The sequence below is a fragment of the Poecile atricapillus genome, chromosome 6 (assembly GCF_030490865.1).
Source record: "Poecile atricapillus isolate bPoeAtr1 chromosome 6, bPoeAtr1.hap1, whole genome shotgun sequence".
NCBI classification, from domain to species: Eukaryota; Metazoa; Chordata; class Aves; order Passeriformes; family Paridae; genus Poecile; species Poecile atricapillus.
In genome coordinates, this window is record NC_081254.1 from 8,579,646 (window position 1) to 8,600,081 (window position 20,436).

General features: G+C 40.6%; 1 protein-coding gene across 1 annotated transcript in view; it reads left to right on the forward strand.

The window, feature by feature from the left end:
- Positions 1 to 11,341, forward strand: part of RTKN2 (rhotekin 2) — a 33,923-nt gene extending 22,582 nt beyond the window's left edge. The window contains exons 10-13 of the mRNA XM_058841375.1: positions 2,378 to 2,543; positions 4,463 to 4,570; positions 6,508 to 6,776; positions 10,377 to 11,341. Of these exons, the coding sequence (XP_058697358.1) occupies positions 2,378 to 2,543; positions 4,463 to 4,570; positions 6,508 to 6,776; positions 10,377 to 10,385 (552 nt within the window). The 3' untranslated portion in view covers positions 10,386 to 11,341. The remainder of the gene's footprint in view (positions 1 to 2,377; positions 2,544 to 4,462; positions 4,571 to 6,507; positions 6,777 to 10,376) is intronic.
- Positions 11,342 to 20,436: the final 9,095 nt, after the last annotated feature.

Here is a 20,436-nt window from a genome sequence, read left to right on the forward strand (position 1 = left end):
AGTGGGAAAAAATGGGAGAATATTGTGGGGAGAATAAGGTTGGTAGTTACAAATACCATATATTTTTCCCTTTTAGTCTTTCCCCATTTTCAGAGAAACAATCTTTTACATAAAGAATATGAAAGTGGCTTCAGCTTACCCAGAGGAGTCACTTGAGTTCAAGATTCAATTGTTTTCCTATTGCCATCCACCAATCGTTCTGGTTTTTACAACTGCTACAGCAGAACTGGTTCAGTTTTTTATAAGACGAGGAAAGATATTATTACAACATGGTAATTTAAAACACTTTTTGTTGGGTTTTTTGGGGTGGTTTTTCTGCTTGTTTTTTTGTTTTGTTTTGTTTTTAGTGGCTTTTTGTGGCTTTGGGTTTTGTTTTTATTAAGTGGAACTGGGCATGTCATGTAATTCACCCAAGCTTGACAAATTCATCAGCCCATTGCTGTAATGGTATCTTGTATGACTGTGGAAATATTCAAGCATAAGGTATAGATTATTGCTTGAGGTTTTATCTCCTTTGAATAATACCACAGTTGTGGTATTATTATGATGCAGCAAACATCATTAAATAAATTTGTGTGTATGGTATGCTTGACGTTCTTACCTGTCAAATGTTAATCTATTTGATTTCATTTTTTTGCTGGTATCTATGGTTACCTGAGTTAATGGCATATAGAGCACTGATGGATGAATTACTTCATCTCCTATTTTTAGACAGAAGAATTTAAATGAGAATATCTATCAGATACGCAACAAGCAGTTGCTGGTATTTCAGATGGTTACTTCAGTAATGCATTTAAAATCTGGAGAGTGGTCTGTAGAATAACTTCTGTTTTTCTGAGTATCAGAACTAGGCTTATCCCTGTGGGATCCCATGCAAAAGTTTAATTTCTGTAGGTGTATATTTAATGTCTTTAGCAGATATCTGACATTTGATTGAATTGTGTAAGAGGGAACCGGTTGTTCTGTCCCCACTGTATTTTGAGGAACCACCTTTGTGGTCATATTCACTGTCTATCCAGACAGATGCTTGAACACCGCCCTGGCTGTGATTGTTGGCTTTCTTCATGTCCTGGATACTGCTCATGCCAGGAATACACTTGTGTGGCAGGCGGGCAGTGCATGGTCTTGCTGTGTGTTAGATGCCCTCATGTCCTTCCAGTCTTCAGAGCTGGCCAGCTGCAGGGAGCCAAAACTCATTACTCTGCTCTTCTGGGTATGCCAGAAATCTTCTGAGGAGCAGTGTTGTAATGCACTGTTGCTTGTTCAATCAGGTCAAGTTGCATGTTCTAGGACTTCTGCTTTACTTCTGTAAATAAAGTGATGTTAATTTTTTAATTTGCTCATCATGTTGTGATGAGCAGCAATGTTAACCAGTTGTGTTCTGGAACTTTTAGTTGTGTTTTAACTAGACTTAAAACTTTCAGCATTTTACACACACACACACACACGCACACACATCACTGAGTTAGGGATAAGTGTTGGTTTTTTTTAATTGTAGTAATGCCATAACAAAGAAAGGAAATAGTCTGGAAATACCACTGGATCTAGTCTAGCGCAATTGAACTATGTCCCTGAACCGAAGGAGAAACCTTGGCTCTAACAGTGCTGCTGTGCAATCTGAGATCTTTGCTAACTCTAGCTGAAGAGATTTTATAGACCTGTTATACTTCTTGGATATATATCTACACGTTTAATTATTTCTCTGCAGCTCTCCATAATGAAGTTAAAACTAAAATGTCTGTTTTTAAATGGGAAACAGTTTGGGGTTTTTTCTATTAGAGCAAAATCTTGTTCTAGTAGAACTGTATGGGTTACTACTACAAATGCCCCTTTAAAGATGGCCTAGGTAAGTTTATTTTTGATTTTACTGTCACTAATGTAATTACCCTGAATGTCCTGATGCACTAAGATGAACATTAAATGGATACAAGTTGACAATACAGTGGGTAAATAATGGCCCACAGAAGTGCAGTAGGAGGTGTATGTAGTAGCTGTAATAATGTGGTTGTCCATCTGAACTATTTGGAGAAAAGGAACTGTTTGCTGTTATTGCAGATTATTCGCTAAACTGCTGTGGAGAAGAGGGAGCAGTATGAGATGATCTGGTGAAGATAGGGAACACTGAATTACAATGCATTCAGAACTGTGATGATAATTGTGCTTTATTCCCTTATTTTTCATGTTTTATGCCATTTTAATAGTTTTATGAGAAAACATTTTTATAATCACTTCAACTTGTCTGCTCATATTTTTTTTTTAATTGGGTATTAATCTGAAGTAGACAAAAAGAGAAATTCTACCTTCCTTGCACTGTCCTTGGACATAAGTTAATGCCAGTGTGAAGCAATAAATCATTACCACAGTTTATTGTTTGTAGGAAACCAGGATTCAAGCTGTTGGTAAGGACTCCAAGAGAAGAGCTAACAACTTCTCTGTTATCAACCCCGTGTCTGGAGAGGGTGTGACGCAGCATTTTGCTACTGACAGTAGGAATGAACTTCACAAATGGATGGAGGCTTTCTGGCAGCACTTTTATGATCTGAGTAAGTAAGCAGCCAGTGCTGGCAGTGTGCCCACTGAATGGGGCTTATGTAATATCAAAGGCATCTTTGAGCAATTTGAATTGGAATTTCCTCATAAGCCTTTGTTTGCAAGAACGAAAAGAAATATATTCTCTGGGATAATACTGGGTGGTGGTCTAAGTCGTTGGAGGGCAAATATTGGACTAAACCAAAGTCCATGTGTTCTTGCAGGAAACCACAGGCAGAATATGTCCATCAATCTCAAAAAAACTTGTTCTCTTAGCAGTGTTCTAGATAATGTTATTATAGACTGATAAATTCTCACCGTCTCTTCCTCTTTCCCACTGTAGTGGGAAGAGTCTACCTCTGCCTGGGCATCCCACCAGTGATGTGTTGGTTTGGTGAGATCCTGCAAGTATGAAACCTTAGTATGGAAGTCTTAGTGACAAGTGGTGAGGATGCTGGAATCCTTAGTGACAAGTCTTAGTGACAAGTGGGGCCTTGGCTAGGATGTGGATTCAGACAACTCTTGGAAGTAAACTTGGGGTTTCCTTGCTCAGCAGTATTATGGATAAATTAAATTACAAATTGTTATAACAGTGATTGCTTGATTGTGTTGTAGTTCAAAGTTTTTGGTAGCCCTCATCACACGGGAATATGCTCACCCAGCCACACTCCATCCAGTCAGGCAAATAAGATTCTGCTTACCTGGACCTGGTAAAAGCTGTACTTCAGCCTTTGTAACAGGTGATAAAGTGTTACCCCAATCCTTTGGCAAACCTCTGGAACAACCCTGATCTTACATGGGAGAGGGAACTCATTTATTGGTGTTAAACATTTTTGAAGTAGTGTATTGTGTTCCTTATTAAATCCTTATTATAAAAACGACATAGATTAATTTGCATGTGTCTTTTTTCTCTGCTTTCTGCTTGAGTCACAGATTTACTGAGAGTAGAGACTGTCAGCTTTTATGCTGCCATTGACAAAGTAGAGTTGCTTCCTGATAGGCATTTTTATCAGGTCAGAAAACAAAACCAGGTCAATTATTAAAATATCAGTCATTAGTCAGAGACAACACCAATAAAATAATTGAATTGAGCTTGTGGAAACTCAGTATTGTAGTTGTATTTCCAGCCATTCCTAGCTCTGATTTACAATGAGAAAAAGCACTATCAATTAAAGAAATACACCAAGCAAAAACTAGGGCATCCTCTTTAAATTATCTTTAGAGTAGGGTAAAAGATCTACTTCTTATTCATTATACATAGAACACTACCCACAGATTTTTTGAGACATTTGCCTTGGATTCAGAAAAAATGGGTCACTTGGCATTTAAATGGTTTTTTTTCTTCCCTGGTTCTAAAATTCTCTTAAAATTAATGTGCTCAGAAAACTTGGAATGATTGGTATGAACAAAGTAATTTTACTGTGTCTTGTTTTCCTTAAGGTCAAAATCAATTATAGAAAAAGAGGTTTCCTTGTCTGCTAAAGGATAAAAGGCAAGTTATCCTCTATTAAAAACAGAATGTTCCTTTGCCATAACGTTGTAACATAGCTATATAACATACAGCTTGCAGTATATTGGAGGTTGTCCCTGATAACTTGATGAAGCTTCCTGAACCTTATTTTTTTTTTTTTTTTCCCCTTGGATTTATTTTTGGGGATTTGAAGGCAAATTATAATCTTTAGCCATCACAGTATAACAGTAATGCTAGGATGCTTAAATTCCAGCTAGGATCTTATGACCATTGTGCTAAGAGAATGAATACAGAGATGAAAATACAAACACATCATGAGCATTCCTGCTAAACAAAAGTAAATGCTCACAGTTTAGCATTACTTTGGGAGATAGTTTCCTGACACAATCTAGTAACTTCCATTTTTTTTTTTTCCAGGCTGAAGTGTTTAAGTTCCAGTCATTGTTCTCTTTTCTCTCTCAGGCCAGTGGAAACATTGTTGTGAGGAACTTATGAAAATTGAGATTATGTCACCACGGAAACCACCTTTGTTCTTGACAAAGGAAGCGACCTCTGTCTACCATGATATGAGTAAGTAGGATTTGCCTTTTCAAGTTGCAGAGTAACAGAAACAACGTTGTCTGAATTCATATGGCTTCTGGCATTGGTGTTGAAACACTGAGTTTTTCAAGGACAATTCAGACAATGAAAGAGCAACATAATTGCATACCAAGGAGTTTGTATTAAATCTGAATTTGTAATAGTGCAAATAATTAATACATTTTTATACCTTGAGCTAAAAAATCTGCAATCTGCCCCTGAACACATTCAAAAAACTGTCCCTAGAAATAAACATTCATGGTAAGAGAAGTATACAGCTCAAAAAATGTAAAGGTAAAATAGTCCAGCTCACAAACCAATTGCATGAAATTAATCTGCTGTTCTTACAGCTATTTGAAGGCTTACCTAGCATAACTTACCTAGTTTTTTGGTCTTTGATAATGATGTTGAAAAATATGCTTGGAAAATTAGCTAGAGTGTATCTGTGACTTGTGTTTTTGCAGAGAAAAATGCAGCAGGTTTTTTTTTTATGGTTTTGTTACAGAAATAATATTTACAGACTAGAAAAAGTAGGTCACTTTGTTTTACTGGATCCAATGCACTATTGACTGAGAAACACAATGACTCTAAATGCCTGACTGCTTGCTGGTTGGGATGGAGCTGTGATGATGCTCAAAATGCCATGTGGGTCATTGAGCTACCATGCATCAGAGCAGTGAACAGCCAAGTTTTATCTAAGTTGTGAATGCAGAGCAGAAATGCATTAAATGAACCACACAGAAGCTTTACAAAGGTAACATGGCAGCATAATTCCACTGATACACATGTACCTCAGTGAGGAGCAGAACACAAACTCTGTTTCACTCTCAATATACCATTTTTTTTCATGGCTTATATATAGTATTTGTAGTAGCCTGTACTCAGCACTGGTGAGGCACCTCAAATCCTGTGTTCAGTTCTGACTCTCTCACTGCAAGAAAGACCTTGAGTGGCTGGAGCGTGTCCAGAGAAGGGCAATGAAGCTGGGAAAGTTTCTGGAGCACACGTGTGATGAGGAGTGACTGAGGGAGCTGGGGGTGTTTAGCCTGGAGAAAAGGAGGCTGGGGGGGAACCTTGTGGCTCTCTACAGCTCCTTGAAAGAAGGGCGCAGCCAGGGGAGTTCAGTCCCTTTTCTCAAGTAACGAGTGGTAGGACAAGAGGAAACAGTTGTCCTGAGGGAGGTTTAGGTCAGATATTAGGAGGAATTTCTTCACAGAAAGGGTTGTCAAGCAGTGGCACAGGCTGCCCAAGGCAGTGGTAGGAGCACTGTTTTGGAGGTATTTGAAAGACATGCAGATGTGGTGCTTAGGGACATGGGTTGGTGGTGGACTTGGCAGTGCTGGGGTAGCATTTGGACTCAAGAACCTTTAAAGATCTTTTCCAACCTAAACTGTTCCGTGATTCTATTGAAAATCAGATACTGCTGCTGTTTGAGGCTGGTACTACTGCAGTATACATGGAAAACTCAGTAAGAATAAGAAACGGAGCAAGGCAGTCTCAAGGCACCTAGAGAAAAATGATCTATGTAAAGATGTCACATTTTCTACACACTGGCAGCACAAGAATGTTTAGTCATAGACTTTCATGGGCCTCCTGTGAAACAAAATTTTCAAAGCACTATACAACAAAATATGTTTAATAACTAATACATACAGGTTTCCCAGTAATACACTCTTTTTTCTTTTACTTGGATAGAAATACCAGTGCCTACCCTGCTGCCTCAATGCCAGCTGTCGCAAAATTAATTCCCTCCTGCCACCTCAGTTCTCTCTTGGATAGAAAACGTAATATTTTCCATTTCATCCATTAATACTCTTAGTAGTACAGACTTGGTGAGACAGTTAATACATCTTTGTATTCTGAGTAGTAATAACTAAATCATTGGTGGTGTTTCAGTCTGGGTTAATTGCTGTCCCTTAAAATTACAGGCATTGATTCTCCAGTAAAACACGAGGGCTTAGCTGATATCATACAAAGGAAAATTCAAGAGAGTGATGGTGAGTTCCTGCCTGGCCAGGAAAAAGAGTCTGCATCTGCCCTGTGGGCATCACTCTTTGATGGATCTCACGAGATGACTGTTCAGAAAAACATGCATCTGGACCCCAAAAGATATACTACAAGTCCTAATGGCAGCAGAGGAAAGAAAAGAGCTCCATCTCCACCCTCTGATAAGTCGCCATACAGTGCAAAAGCACAGGTGCGCACAGAGCAACTGGACAAGGAAAACTGGAGGAAGCCTGACCATACATCTGCCAGTAGTTCTTCCTTTGAGTCAGTGCTATCTACAAAAATGCAGCAGCTTCAAACCCCTATTGCTCCTCCTCGCAAAATTGGTCGTTCTGGAAAAAGTGTTTTAGCTGGCCTGGGGAATCCCATTTCTCTGCTGAGCAAGACCATGTCTGAAACTAAACCAGTACCAACCCCTAGACAGAAGGGCATCACAGAAATACTAGACCCCAGGTCCTGGATGCATTCATAGGCATCATATTTAGCTTAAAGGAGTCTTTGGAATTTAAAGTTTCTCAGCATTCTCCTAATACTCTTCATTAAAAGTAGATTTTAGCATATAGCTCAAGTGTTTCCTGTAATCCAGGGCATTACTGTTAGCTGCAGTCTCAGCTGTATTCACTACTGCTCATCTAAATAATTGCGGGGGGGAGTGGGGTGGAGGGATGTCTCTGTCTGGAGTAACAGTGCTATTTCTGAAAACAATAGTTCAGTACTTTCCTCTTGAAAAAAACCATAGTGTTCAGGGTAACCTCAGTTGGCCCCACAGCAGGGATGTTACCAGTGCCTCCTACCAGTCCCTCAGCCTAGCCCAGCCACAGCTCCTCAGACTACTTAAGTGGGAATTCACACATATTTCAGCACAGATCTTGCAAAGCTGATTTTCTTGGCCTTCATGCTTGCTGCATCTTCTCTCTCCCTTGCTGTTTAGGAAACACTGCTTATATGGTAATCAAGTATGAAAAGCTTTTGTGCTGTTCTGAATGGCTCTGTAACACCATATGAATTTCTGAGGCAGTTCTATCAATTTAGTGTGGGATTTCCCAAGTTCCTGTGGGTTCATGTGCTACTGGAATGTACCAGGGTCTTTGAGCAAAGATGTGATCCATCACTGTTGTTTATTTTGGGCTAAGACAAGGGTTTAAAAGCAGTTGCTGGGTATGCACATGTGCTCATCTTACGGTTGCTTTTCCTGACAAACCTGGCTCCTGACAAACCTGGCTCTGTAACACAGCTCCTCCTTTGTGGAGCCTCTCAGCTGTTCCTGGTAGTGAACTGGTTTGTAAACAGGCAGTGTTACTGGTAAGTAAATGGGTTTTTCACCACTTGTTCTTCTGCAATAGCAGAGAAGAAGCACTTCAGGTGAAGATACTGAACTTCGATATTCTTTCATCAGACTGTTCACCACTTCTGTAAGAAGTATGGGTTGTTAGGGTTCCTGTGGCACCTCCAGCACATCTACTGCATAAGGAAAAGCTGTATGCTCTCAGATCCACAGTTTAAATACCCAACAGTTTCCTTGGTTGATGCATTTGTCTCAGATGCTGGAATTTATCCAAAGACAAAGGTCTGCTTGCAGGTCTCCCTCTGGAGTCTTGGTGCTCAGACCTGTGTTGAGAGGGTCATATAAGCAACTGTATACATATAGTTCTTTTTTTTTTTTTTTTTTTCCAAAGTGTGGATGACTCTGGGAGCTTTACCATTTCTCCAGAAGACACTGTGGGCATGGTTGGTTGATTTTATCTAATTTTTTTGTCTTCTGCTAAGCTCTTGGCTGCACGGTTCTAAAGGTATTTGCTGAATTCCCTCAGTAGTTCATTTGGGATGGGGTTTCAAGGCAAGTTTCATTTACAAATCCTTTTGCAGGATTAAGGCCTTTTGTTCTAGAATGTCCTCGTTCATTCTTTGTTTAATCACATTCCATTTTCCCTCTGAAACAACCATAATCATTCTTACAATAAATCATGCTCTTACTTAAGTGGATGGTTTGTGAAGAGCTTATAAATAGGAACAGAAAAACTGAAGAAAAACTACATGATTATGTAAATCAGACAATGAACTAAGTGGACTGTACAACTCTGAACAAGAAATGGGAAAAATTTGGGCATGGGGGGAATCATATTTTCCAAAATTCAACTGCAGTTTATTTAGCTTTAAATCTAGCCTTAAATGTTTCTGTGCTCAGAAAGAAAAAAAAAACCCACCTTTTATTGGTAACCCCCTTTTATTTTGTAGTTGTAGTTAAAAAAAACTCATAAATATATGAGGCATATATACGAGGCACCATAATAAGGATTTTTTTTTAAATTCAGCAGGCCATTTAACTTCAACAAGCAGTTTCTCTATTAAATTCAGTGGCTTTGTTTTGAACTGAACAAACATATTTTTGCAAGGCATTTAATATTAATTTGAAGTCTTCAAGTGATGAGAATGCATTCATACCTCCTGTTGCAATACTTAACTACCCTAGGTACATTTTTCACTTGATTTTCTATTTGCATTTCTAGCTCCACCTTAGGTTATTTTGGTATTTTTATGCCTTTGATTGCTTATATTGATCTCTGTAGTATCAGCTTTTCTAATTGCCTGTGTGTAGTTATAAATCATGATTATGTCCCCTTTAACCTTTTCTCTGATGAGATGTACTGAATTCCTTAACTTTCCTATGGCAGTGAATGTTATCCAAGACTAATTAATCTTCACATTCTTTTCTGTAATTCTCATGTATAGAAATATTTGTAAGGGTGACATCTGAATTAGATGACACGTGTCAGTAGTGATCCATCAGGACTGTATAGAGCCATAATGTGATACTCTTATTCTGATTAATATCTTGCTCACTTTCTTTCCTCAAAAATTACATTATCTTTTTATTGGTGGAAGCACTGCCTTAGATGCTAACTTTTATGGGCCAAGTCCTCTTCAGAGTCTTTCTCAAGAATGTGGTACATCATCCTCTTATTATCCTACCTTATATTTTCTTGGAAACACACATTGTATTTTGCCAGCATTAAAATACTGCTCATGAAGTGATCCAGATTGCTCTGTGTAAGTAACCTGTCCTCATTCTTTACTACTCCAGCAGTCTGCATTTCCTTTGCAAATTTTTTGCAAATGATTTTCACAGTTGATTATATATATCATACATCATATATATCATTGATTTTTAAAATTGAATGCAGGGCAAGGTTTGGAGAGAGAGGTGGTAAGTTGTTATTACGGCAGTGATGTGTAGGTAAGGGGTGGGGAAAAGCAAACAGACAGGCCATTGATTTCTGTCCCTTTTATCCCAGAGCCTTTACCTACTTTGAGTAAGGTGGCAAACAGCTATATTTCTTGCTTGAAATTCTTGAAATTATTATTATGATATTATTATGATATTTTAAAGAAAATTACATGTTCATCTTGTTTTCAGAAAGTTACTTGGGGTTCTTGTGGGTAACACCTCAGTGCAGGTGTCTTTGGAAGCCAAGCTTAATATATCAAAGAGTAAAATGTAACCTGATGTTCAATACCTATTCTCTGTGAAGTTGTGTCAATATTTTATATCGATCCTTAAATTAGACTCATGTGAGCCAGCTCGTGATATTGCAATGACCACCACTAAGCAAACAAGGCCATTAATTATTCTGTTCATCTGCTTCAGAACTATATAATCCCTATTCTGAAGAATGAGTTGATTGTTGATTTCAGGTATTAGTATTTACTGTTACTTCATCTTTCTTTTCTTCCCTGTCTGCTCCTGCCTTCTGTATTGCTATTATTGCCTTTGCATCTTCTGTGAAGCAAGTTGGTTTAGCCAATAAAACCTGCAGCTACCAGGAAATGCAGAGCTCAGCTATACAATAAAGTCAGTGTCCCTCAAGGAACTGCTGCTCCCTGGCAGTAGAGGAGAATGTAATGTTTCACCATCTTAGCAGATGCATTTGATCATGAGGATGTTTTAATTGCATGACTCAAAATATCAGTAATCAAAACCCAAAAGTCATTTGACAGCCTCCTGCTGGGATAAGGCTTGGAGGACAGCAGAAGACCTGTGGCTTCTCCCAGCCCTTTTTGCCCCATTCCCTCGTGTTCGCATTTGTGTAGTCAAGTTGGAATACTATCACCTGGCAGGGAAGTCCACTGAGAAACACATCTCCCAGGAGGAATGGCTTAAACAATACAGTGTAGCACAGGGAGGATGTTGGTAGCACTTGCTGAACTATGCATGGGATTAGAGACTTTTCTGTGGAATGTGTTGGGCCTGCTCTGAAAACTGTACCTGTTTGTTCTCTGCTGGGATGAATTAATGCTGCTTAAAACCGGAATTAAGTGATTGGATGCAGTCTTGAAGTGGGGCAGAGACAGGAGTCAGCCTGAACTTTTCTCATAAGAAGTTCAACTTGAAAGTAATTGCTAGTTCAAACTTGAATATAAATTTCACAGAACATGAACTTCTGAAATATTGACTGAACAAAGACTTAATTTATTAACTTTTTGTATTTACCTAATGCCTTCAACTGTTTACTTGGTCTTGGAATGGTAGATGGTACCTTCTGTGGTTTTAAAGGTATTACCTTCAAATGCTTACATTTTTACTAGGATTGTGATTTTTATTTTCCCATGGTAATAATACTAATAGTTATTTTATGGCAGCTTGTATGTATTTGGAAATACTGCCATAGTATTCAGTGGATTTTTAATTAATGCAAACTGCCATAATAGGAAAATGGAAATTTGAGCACTGATGTGTTGAGAAATTTTAGAACAGAAATCCTCTTCTTTTGTTGCTAGCATATTGTATTTCTGTTAAAATATGCAAGTGAAATAAAAATGTTTCTAGAATAAAAGGTTTTTGGTGTAATTTTCTTCAATCTGGAACTACATTAAGCTTTAGTCCAGTGTATAAACCATGTGTGATGGCTGCTGTAAAATGAGAGAGCTAAGGGGTAGCTACTTTTCCCTTGGGCCTGCCATGAAGGTACCCCCATAGGCTCATACTGGCAACAGCAAATAGTATCAGCCTTTCCTGACCTGGAGAAAAAGCCATTTAACTGACTTTCAGTTAAATCAATCCTGTCTGCCATTCAGTGAATCCAACAGACAGCACCCTGTCTGAGTAGGTAAACTGAGAAATCTCAGTTATCTGAGATGCACATTTTTTCCACAAATGTGCCAAAATGAAACATCCAGTTTCAGGTCACATCATTTTTCTCTCATAGTCATGCAGGAAAACATGCCATGAAGCAGATTTACATCTTGTTCTCTGCTTTGTAAGGTGGCTTTATAAATGAGCCGCTGATATTCATTAATTAATGTTAATTATTAATAACTAATTAATTGTAGTTAATTATATAAATTTATAATTAATAATTATTAATAATATATAATTCATTAATTATAGGCTAGTCAGCCTGACCTCAGTACCTGGTAAGGTAATGGAACAGTTTATACTGAGTGCCATCATGCAGCACTTACAGGATGGCCAGGGTATCAGACCCAGCTAGCATGGATTTAGGAGGGGTAGGTTGTGTTTGACCAACCTGATCACCTTTCATGACCAAGTGACCCACCTGGTGGATGCAGGAAAGGCTGTGGATGTTGTGTACCTGGACTTCAGCAAGGCCTTTGACACTGTCTCCCACAGCACACTCCTGGAAAAGCTGGCAGCTCATGGTTTAGACAGGAACACTCTTTGCTGGGTAAAGAACTGGCTGGAGGCCAGGCACAGAGAGTGCTGGTGAATGGTGCTGCATCCAGCTGGCAGCCAGGTACCAGTGGTGTCCCTCAGGGGTCTGTGCTGGGGCCAGTCCTGTTCAATATTTTTATTGGTGACATGGATGAGGGTATTGAGTCTTTCATTAGTGAATTTGCAGATGACACTAAGCTGGGAGCGTGTGTTAATCCATTGGAAGGTAGGAGGGCTGTGCAGAGAGACCTGGAACTGCTGGATGGATGGGCAGTGTCCATAGGATAAAGTTTAACAAGTCCAAGTGCCGAGTCCTGCATTTTGGCCACAGTAACCCCCTGCAGTGTTATAGGCTGGGGACGGTGTGGCTGGACAGTGCCCAAGCAGAAAGGAACTGGGAGTGCTGGTGACAGCTGGCTGAACGTGAGCCAGCAGTGTGTCCTGGTGGCCAAAAAGCCAACGGCATCCTGGTCTGGATCAGGAATTCCCTCAGTTCAGGAAGGACATTGAGATGCTTGAGTGTGTCCAGAGGAGGGCAACTAGGCTGGTGAGGGGCTGGGAACACAAACCCTGTGAGGAATAGCTGAGGGAGCTGGGGTTGTTTAGCCTGGAGAAAAGGAGACTCAGAGGTGACCTTACCACTCTCTATAACTTCCTGAAAGGAGGTTGCAGTCAGATGGGGGTCGGTCTCTTTCTCCAGGCAGCAACTGACAGAACGAGAGGACACAGTCTCAAACTGCATCAAGGGAAATATAGGTTGGATATTAGGAAAAAGTTTTTCACAGATAGAGTGATAAAGTATTGGAATGGTCCACCTGGGGAGATGGTGGAGTCACCATCCCTGGATGTGCTTTACATTTGTAAAAACATATTTTATTACCCTTTACAGAAGTCACCATTTTAAGCTCAAACTGAGCTTTGGCCTCCCTAATTTTTTCTCCATGCTCTAGCAGCCCCCTTAAATACTTCCTGAGAGATCTGACCCTCCTTCCAAAGATGATACATCCTCTTTTTATTCCTAAGCTCCTTTAAAACCTCCTTGCCCATCCAGGCTCTGGAATGCCTTGTTAACTCATCTTTTGGCACACAGGGGCAGTCTGTCCCGGTATCCTCAAGATCTCTGTTGTGAAGCACACCCACTTTTCCTGAACTCCTTTGTTTTTAAGGGCTGCTTCCCAAGGAACTCTCTGAGTAAGTCTCCTAAATAGGCCAAAGTCCAACATAAAAGTCTTACTGATGCTCCTCCTGGTTCCACCAAATATTGAGAAAAGTATAATTTCATGATGACTGTGCCCCAAACAGCCTCCAACCACCACATCTCCCACCTGCCCACCTCTATTTGCAAACAAAAGGTCTAACATAGTCCCTCCCTTGGTGGACTCACCCACCAGCTGTGACGAAAAGTTGTCCTCCATACACTCTAAAAACTTCCTGGACTGCCTCTTTTCTGCTGTATTAAGTTCCCAGGAGATATCTGGCAGGTTGAAGTCATCTACAAGAACAAAGGCTCATCATCCTGAAACGTTCTCTAGATGCTTATAGAATAAGTTGTTCACCTCTTCTTCCTGGCTGGGTGGACAATAACAGATTCCCAGTAGGATGTCAGCCTTGTTGGCCTTCCCCTTAATTCTTACCCATAGACATTCAACTCCATTGTCATTAATTTCAATACTGATGGTGTCAAAAGCCTCCCTAATATAAAGGGCCACCCCTCCACCTCTCCTCCCTTTCCTGTCTCTTCTGAAGAGCTTGTAGCCATCCAGGGCAGTGCTCCAGTGTAAGAGACGCTTTCAGGGTGGCTGGATGGCCTGGGACATGGCAGAGACTTCTATAATGAAGTTAGATGTTAGTAGTTTATTTCAGGGCGCGGGAGAGAGAGAGAGAGAGCCTGCTATGAGCCAGCAGATAGAGCTCAAAGCAGGCTCAGAGAGAACAATACAAAAGGGGGTAAAATGTGAATACATGAGTTCAAGACTTAAGATTGCTTAGAAAGAGGGTAACAGAACAGAAGTGAGAGAGCCAGGAAAAAAGGGAGAGAGAGCATAGCAAGAGAGCGAGCTCTCTTTTACAATTACTTATATAATCTATACATATGAATATTCTATTCTTTCACTAACCAATCTTTCTAAGTATACTAATACAGTAACATTTGTGTGCGACCTATAGAAATCGCTGCTTTTGCATATTTTTAGTTATCTCAGGGTCCTTCAGACCTTTCCTTATAAGGCTGGGAAGAGGGGTCTTAGCTAAGTTTTACTGGGGGAAAGAATGTGTTCTGGCATACCAGACCGGTTTCTTTGAATTATTCAAACCGTGTTTTCATTTGTATTTCTTCCTTAGCCTTTCTGGCTAAGGAGTCATATTTATAATTGCTTTCTAATTCTACCTTCCCAACACTCCAGCTATGTGATTCATCCACCACGTTTCTGTGATGTTGACTACGTCACAGCTTTGCTGTTGCACCATGGCCTCCAGCTCCTCTTGTTTGTTACCCATGCTGCATGCATTGGTGTATACGCACCTCAGCTGGGGTTTCACCCCTAATTTGGGCTTACCACCCTTGGGCCTGCTTCCAGACAGCCCAGTTGCATCCCCTTCCCCCTTCAAACCTAGTTAAAAGCCCTCTCAACGAGTTCTGCCAGTTCATGAGCTAAAATCCTTCTGCCCTTAACAGAGAAATAGAACCCATCCAGTTCCAGCAGGCCAGGTGCTGTAGAAGTTGCCCCACGATCAAAGAAGCCAAAATTCTGCCAATGACACCAACCCTTGAGCCACTTGTTGATAATGTGAGCTCTGCTATAACTTTCACTATTTTTCTCAGCCACCAAAGGGGCTGAGGAAAAGACTACCTGTGCCCCTGTCCTATCAATCACTTGACCCAGTGCCCTAAAGTCCCGTTTAACTGCCTTGACACTCCTCCCTTCAATCTCATCACTGCCAGCCTGGAGTATCAGCAGTGGGTAATAATCAGAAGGCTGAATCAGTTCAGGAAGTCTCTCAGTAATATCCTGTACCCAGGCCCCAGAGAGGCAGCAGACCTCCCTGTGGGATGGGTCCAGTTGACATATGGGGCCCTCTGTTCCCCTCAGAAGGGAGTCACCCACTATGATGAACGTTCTTTTATTTTTGATGTTAGAGGTTGTGATCCATCTTACAGATGAATCATAATTGGGAAGTTCACTGGACAGATCATTTTCTTCTAAATCATCTGGCTGACTCTCTAGATCCAGGGACTCATTCTGAATTGGTACCTGGCTAGGGCATGGGGGTCAGGAGGAATTTTTATGATTACCTCCCTGAGCAGGGACCCATTTCCACTCCCCTTCATCTACCAGGTGTAATTCTATTGCCTGACAGTGCAAGGCAAGAGAGTCCTCTGACTCCTGGTGGGCCTCCATCAAGGATGGAAGGGCAGAACTCCACCACTCTATTTCACTGTCCATAATACTCCTTAGTCTTTCAACTTCCTCCCTAAGCTCGGCCACTAGTGAAAGGAGATCATTAACCCTTTCACACTGCAGGCAGGCTTCTTCCACAGCACCCCTGGTACCACTGATAAGTTCAAACACTCTGCACAGGAATTGGTCTGTACAGATGCACCCTTTTTGGAGGATTCCCTTTGGTTACATACACTTCTACTAACTACAGTTTTTCATCGTATAAAAACAGTTACAAACAGAAACCCCAAAACCAACCAACCAACAGAAATACCACAAACAACACACAGCTAAACTTACTAGCAAGAAAACCTGCAACCCTACCTGCTTTCCTGAACTGCTGCGCAAACACCCTCAGAGATGTGCCACGCCCCTATCTGCCTACTCCTGTTTGCCGCACTCCCTACAGGCCCCTTTAAATCACCCTGCTACTCAACAAGGGAGGAAGCCACAGCTTCTTCCGACGTTAAAGAGAGCCAAGGGCTTGCTGCAGAAACAATTCTTTAAATCAGGGTATATACAGGTGTATAAATTCAATTTAGGCTCTCACTGACATTAAACAAGAGTCAAGGGAGGGGCCACAGCTTCTTGACCCTCACTTTTAAATATGAACCATTGTGTCAGAAGTTTCCATCACACTTTTTGGGGCATTAGTCCTTAGGGGTGCTGGGTTTGGCAAAATAGTGCCATGTTCATGACTGACTTAATACTGCCATCCTCACAGACCCTCTGAACTTGGGCATGCAGGAAAGGGAAAAGAATTCTATTTCTCCTCATTCCTAGACAGATGATGCTAGCAAACTGTTAGCAACTCTTAATGTAAGAACAAGGCAGTTTTGAAAACTGACTGTGTTACTTATGGGATGTGACCAAAAAGCCCAAACAGGATGTTTTTTGAAAAGCCACCTGACATTATCACTGCCCTTCAGCTTACTGGGAAGGTTTTTCAGCTTTTTATAATGACATAATATTCAGAGACGATATTGTTTAGTCCTTGTACTTCACTTTTGAAGCCCTTTACTACAGAGAATTTTGAATCTTTAAGCTCTCCTTCCCTTCCCAGTGTCATTGTAGGAATTAGTCTTATCTGGCAGAAACATATTTCATCTCAGCTGACTTGCAAAGCACACAAGGTTGCAGCAGTTGAAAGAAGGAAGCATGGCTTGGGACTGGCCAGTGTGTTGCAGGCTGTGACTTGTCTGTGGAGCAGAGTTTGGGACTGTCTCATGTGAGACACTGGTCCTCCTCAGGCTGATAAAGGAGCAGCAGTCATAAAGGAGCTGGAAAGATCAGAAACCACTTTACTGTTGATGTCTTCAGTGCCTTCATCAAGCTTTAGCAGCAATCCCACTATTTTCTACAATGCTCTAGTCCCAACAAAGCACCAATCTTGCACACTCAAGATACAAACTGTCCTGAACATTTGTTAGGGAGTGAATGACTTCCCCAGCACCAAGGTGCACCAAGACAATTTTGCCCAGCCAGGTCCAGAGTTGAGATCCCCACATGCCTTATTCTGCTTTTTATCCCACTCCAGCACAATTACAGCAGCTCCCACTGGTAGAAATTTCTAAAGTGCTTTTTAATCATTAAGCCTCACAGTACCCTTTGGGTTAATTATTTGAATGGCAGGAGAAATCATTCACAGAGGTTACACATATGAGATATCCATGTGTCAGCCTTTATAGACCTGATTGTGCTCAGTTTTTTTGGCCTGTTTTAGCAGCATCCTGATCCTATAATCAAATTGTATGTGTAAGTTCTGGTTCTGATAAACTAAACACAAAAGAACAAATAAGCATATGAGCTTTTCCACAGCCTCCTCCTCCTCTGAGTGCAATATTTCAAGGTCCTCATAGAGTGCTCCCTGGAGCAGGGCTGCAGCTTATCAAGCCTGGGTTCCTTCTGGCACTCTCATTCATGCATTCCGTCAAACAACATTTTCTTTGGTTTTTTATCAAGATCTTCTTGACTGAGATCTTCAAAGCAATTAATTCAGTGTTACATGATTGCAGCTGCTGAATAATTGTTTGTTAGAGCATTTACTTTCCCAGGCAAGAGATGTAAAATAGTTGCTCCCTTCAATAAACAAGTTGTCAAGTGTGATTAGTTAATGGACCTGTAATCATGCGATAGCATAAAGGTAAGGATATGGTAAGTGTGATGAGAAAATGTGTATTTAAATTAAAGCTATAGGGGAACATTTTCCCATAGGAAGTCTTCCTATTGATGCTGAAATAGACAATTTACCATTCATAATGATTAAGTGTAGATCATTAATTAAACAAGAAATTAGTCATCAAGCATTTCAAATTAAAAATGCATTGTTTGAGTTACTTTTAGGTCTGGCCAACAGACCAGCTTAGTGCCCAGGTCCCCATGCCTGAGCCAGCCTTCCCATATAAACTGACATGCAGAAGTAAAAGCCTGTTAAAATTAAGGTTAAAAATGTACTAGCCAATATTAAACTCCCAGAGCCTGAAATGTGATCCTATGTTCTTATTCACCAGCCCTGTAATTTGCCTTACTGTTCCTGGTCAGACACATTAGGAGGCAGAAATGGAACACCCAGGCTCATTGACCTGTGGGGAAGAGGGAATGTAATTTTTTGTCAAGTGAATGTTAAATTCCAACCTACCAACCTAAATGCAATTACAGAGAGTATGTATTATAGCTCAAAAATCTATTTAGCTCATTTTTATCTCTAAATAATAAATATATTCTTTCTGCACACCCTTTAGAAGAAATCTGAGACAATCCTGTAATGGAATCTGTGGAAAGCAGAAGCCATGTGCAAAAGACTCTTGCAAGGCTGGTGGTTTTTTATTCCACCCTCCCCTGGGAAATGTACATTCAGTGGTATAATTTCCTAAAAGAGTTTTCCTTGACAGAAAAAGCAAATACTTTTATTTTTGTTTTCATTAAAAGCTGTATCTATTACAGAAATTCAATTCTTTGTTTGGGAATTATAAGCAGTAATACAATAATAATAGTTGTTGGTTACCACATGCTTATTTTAGACTATTCCATGTAGCTGCCTTCTGCTTTTTGTGCAATCTCTTAGCATTAGACTCCAATATAAAATGAAATTACTTCGAACTGTCTGCCAAAGTTGACTATTCTTTTAAAATCAAGTAGCTGTTTCTTACATTATGTAATAGCAACAAGGCTAATTTAATTATTTAATTACTAAGTCTTATATGAAAAATAAGACTTCAGCCTGCAACTTTCAGGTAATTAACCACCTAACTACTGTTAAAAAGATGATCAGAGTACATAATTCTGAGACAATGGACCTGTGAAGGCCACTGCACCAGTGATGCTCTGCATGGTCAGAGCCTGTGAGGTCACTGCTGCTTGTAGCCCAAACCTGCTGTTTTTTGTTTGCTTTTTGGATGGCACTGGAGGTAAAGCTTTCATCAGAGCATCTTTTCTGGTGTGTCCCAGGATGAGCTCCCTGAATGCTGCCAGTCTTCACATCCTTGTGGCACATGTAACAGAAGCCAGTAATTCAGGAGGGGGCTGACACTACTGGTCCCTGGAGCCGTGGACAGAGTGGGGCTGGGATCCTTGCCCCAGGGCTGGCTGTGGTCCATATGCCCCATTGCAGCCTTGACCCCACCATTCAGGGTGCTCCGTTACCATAAAACATAATGGGTTTCTGCAGGACTCCAGCTTCATACTCCTTCCTCAATGGTTTTCACAAGCTGAGCATTTGACCTGGACTGCAGAGCTACCACATATGTGCTAGTAAAGCAGGTTCATAAATATTGTTTGCTAAGAAAGTTGATCTTTGCCAACCCCAGATCCTAATACTGAGGCAGCTGCCTTTAAAGAAAGTCATAGAATATTATTTCTATTGACATTTTGGCTGTTCAGTCCAGTAGGTCACACTTTGGAGGCTTCTCTCCACCAAGACTATTTTGTCATGGAAGTTGAGCCCTGTGAATAAGGGGATTTTAGACACAACCTTGCAAGTTGCCTGTTTAAAATAAAACCCTGTGTATTTCAGTGTTGGCACAGTTGCAACTTTATCCCATGGTTTTGCTCCAGCACCCTTCCAGGTTCATCTCCTTTGTCGATTACTTCAGGGCCTCTCCCACTCTTCTTATTCCCCCTGGATGGCTCCTGGTGTCACAGTGTCTCTTATTCCGTCGGCCTCCCCTCCACACCTCCACTTTTCCTGGTGTAGTAACTAAGGACAATGGTTTCCTAAGAGTGTTTCAAGGTACTGGACCTTTCTGAAGTGATCAAGGTAGTTGGAAGATAGATCATACACACAAAACCATGGTTGGTTACAGGACTGCAGCAGCCAGACGATGACATAGATGGCCAAATGTCATGAAGTTCACGATAATATCCCCCAAGCCGGTAAGACAAGGGTTAGGACCAGGTTACTCTGCATAGCTGCACTGCTGACAAAGAGCATCCAAGCTTTCTTGGAAGGCTACACACTGGATCCAGTGGATGCATCCCTTCTTTTCCCACATGTTGATCAAGAGACATCCTCATCCTTGTTAATATGCAGCTGGTGTGGTTCACTGGGTCTGCCAATCAGAGGTTTTTAATTCTCCCTCACTAGAGAGAGGAACTTTGGAACAAGAGAATAATTAATGGAGGGAGAAAAAAAAAGTAAACAAAATTTAAAAAGAGATAACAAAAACCCTCAATGAAAGTGAAACAATCAAGATTTATGAGAATTCTATGAATTCCTCACAGTTGTTCAAAGCAGGATTACATAA